The sequence below is a fragment of the Penaeus monodon genome, chromosome 20 (genome assembly GCF_015228065.2).
Source record: "Penaeus monodon isolate SGIC_2016 chromosome 20, NSTDA_Pmon_1, whole genome shotgun sequence".
In the NCBI taxonomy this organism is placed as follows: Eukaryota; Metazoa; Arthropoda; class Malacostraca; order Decapoda; family Penaeidae; genus Penaeus; species Penaeus monodon.
This window is the reverse complement of record NC_051405.1, coordinates 30,870,772-30,871,285: the sequence shown is the minus strand read 5'-3', so window position 1 is coordinate 30,871,285 and position 514 is coordinate 30,870,772. Positions and strand designations below refer to the sequence as shown.

The following is a 514-nucleotide window of genomic DNA, read 5'->3' as shown; positions in this document are numbered from 1 at the left end:
GCCATCACCCCCCCCCTCCCCCCGCCCCGACTTCCCTCTCCTTTCATCCTCGCAAAAAAAATCTTTCCTCTATTTCTTACCTCTATAGTAGGAGCGCTGTGTCGATTCGCTGTAGAGTTCGATGCTGTGAGATGACCGTGTGAACCCTCTTCGGAAAGGTATCTGAATCTATATTTCTGAATAGGTTCGTGCACGAAGCTTATTTCGGGTTTGATAGAGACGGCGGACATGGCGGGAACAAGGCCTGGGGTGATGTGTTTACGTCGGTTATAATAGTCACATGAGTGGAAATGAGTGCTATCGTATTTTGGTATTGGATTTTTTTTTTTAAAGCTTAGTACTAACAGCTAACCCTTCCAGATGCTGAAGGGTTAGATGTTAACACAAAGGATATTGAGATACTGAAGAACCTGTACTGGGACAAAACTGCAGCGATCAGACTAGATAATACCTAGAGCAAATATGTTGAGATACACCGAGGAGTTAGACAAGGATGTGTGGCATCATCAGACCT

At 44.9% G+C, this 514-nt stretch overlaps 1 protein-coding gene across 2 annotated transcripts in view; it reads right to left on the bottom strand.

Annotated features, from left to right (window-relative positions):
- Positions 1-80: 80 nt before the first annotated feature.
- Positions 81-514, bottom strand: part of LOC119585766 — a gene marked incomplete at its 3' end in the record, with an annotated part of 12,085 nt that continues 11,651 nt past the window's right edge. For both annotated transcript variants that reach the window (XM_037934478.1, XM_037934477.1), the window contains 1 exon segment: positions 81-244. In XM_037934478.1, the coding sequence (XP_037790406.1) occupies positions 81-244 (164 nt within the window).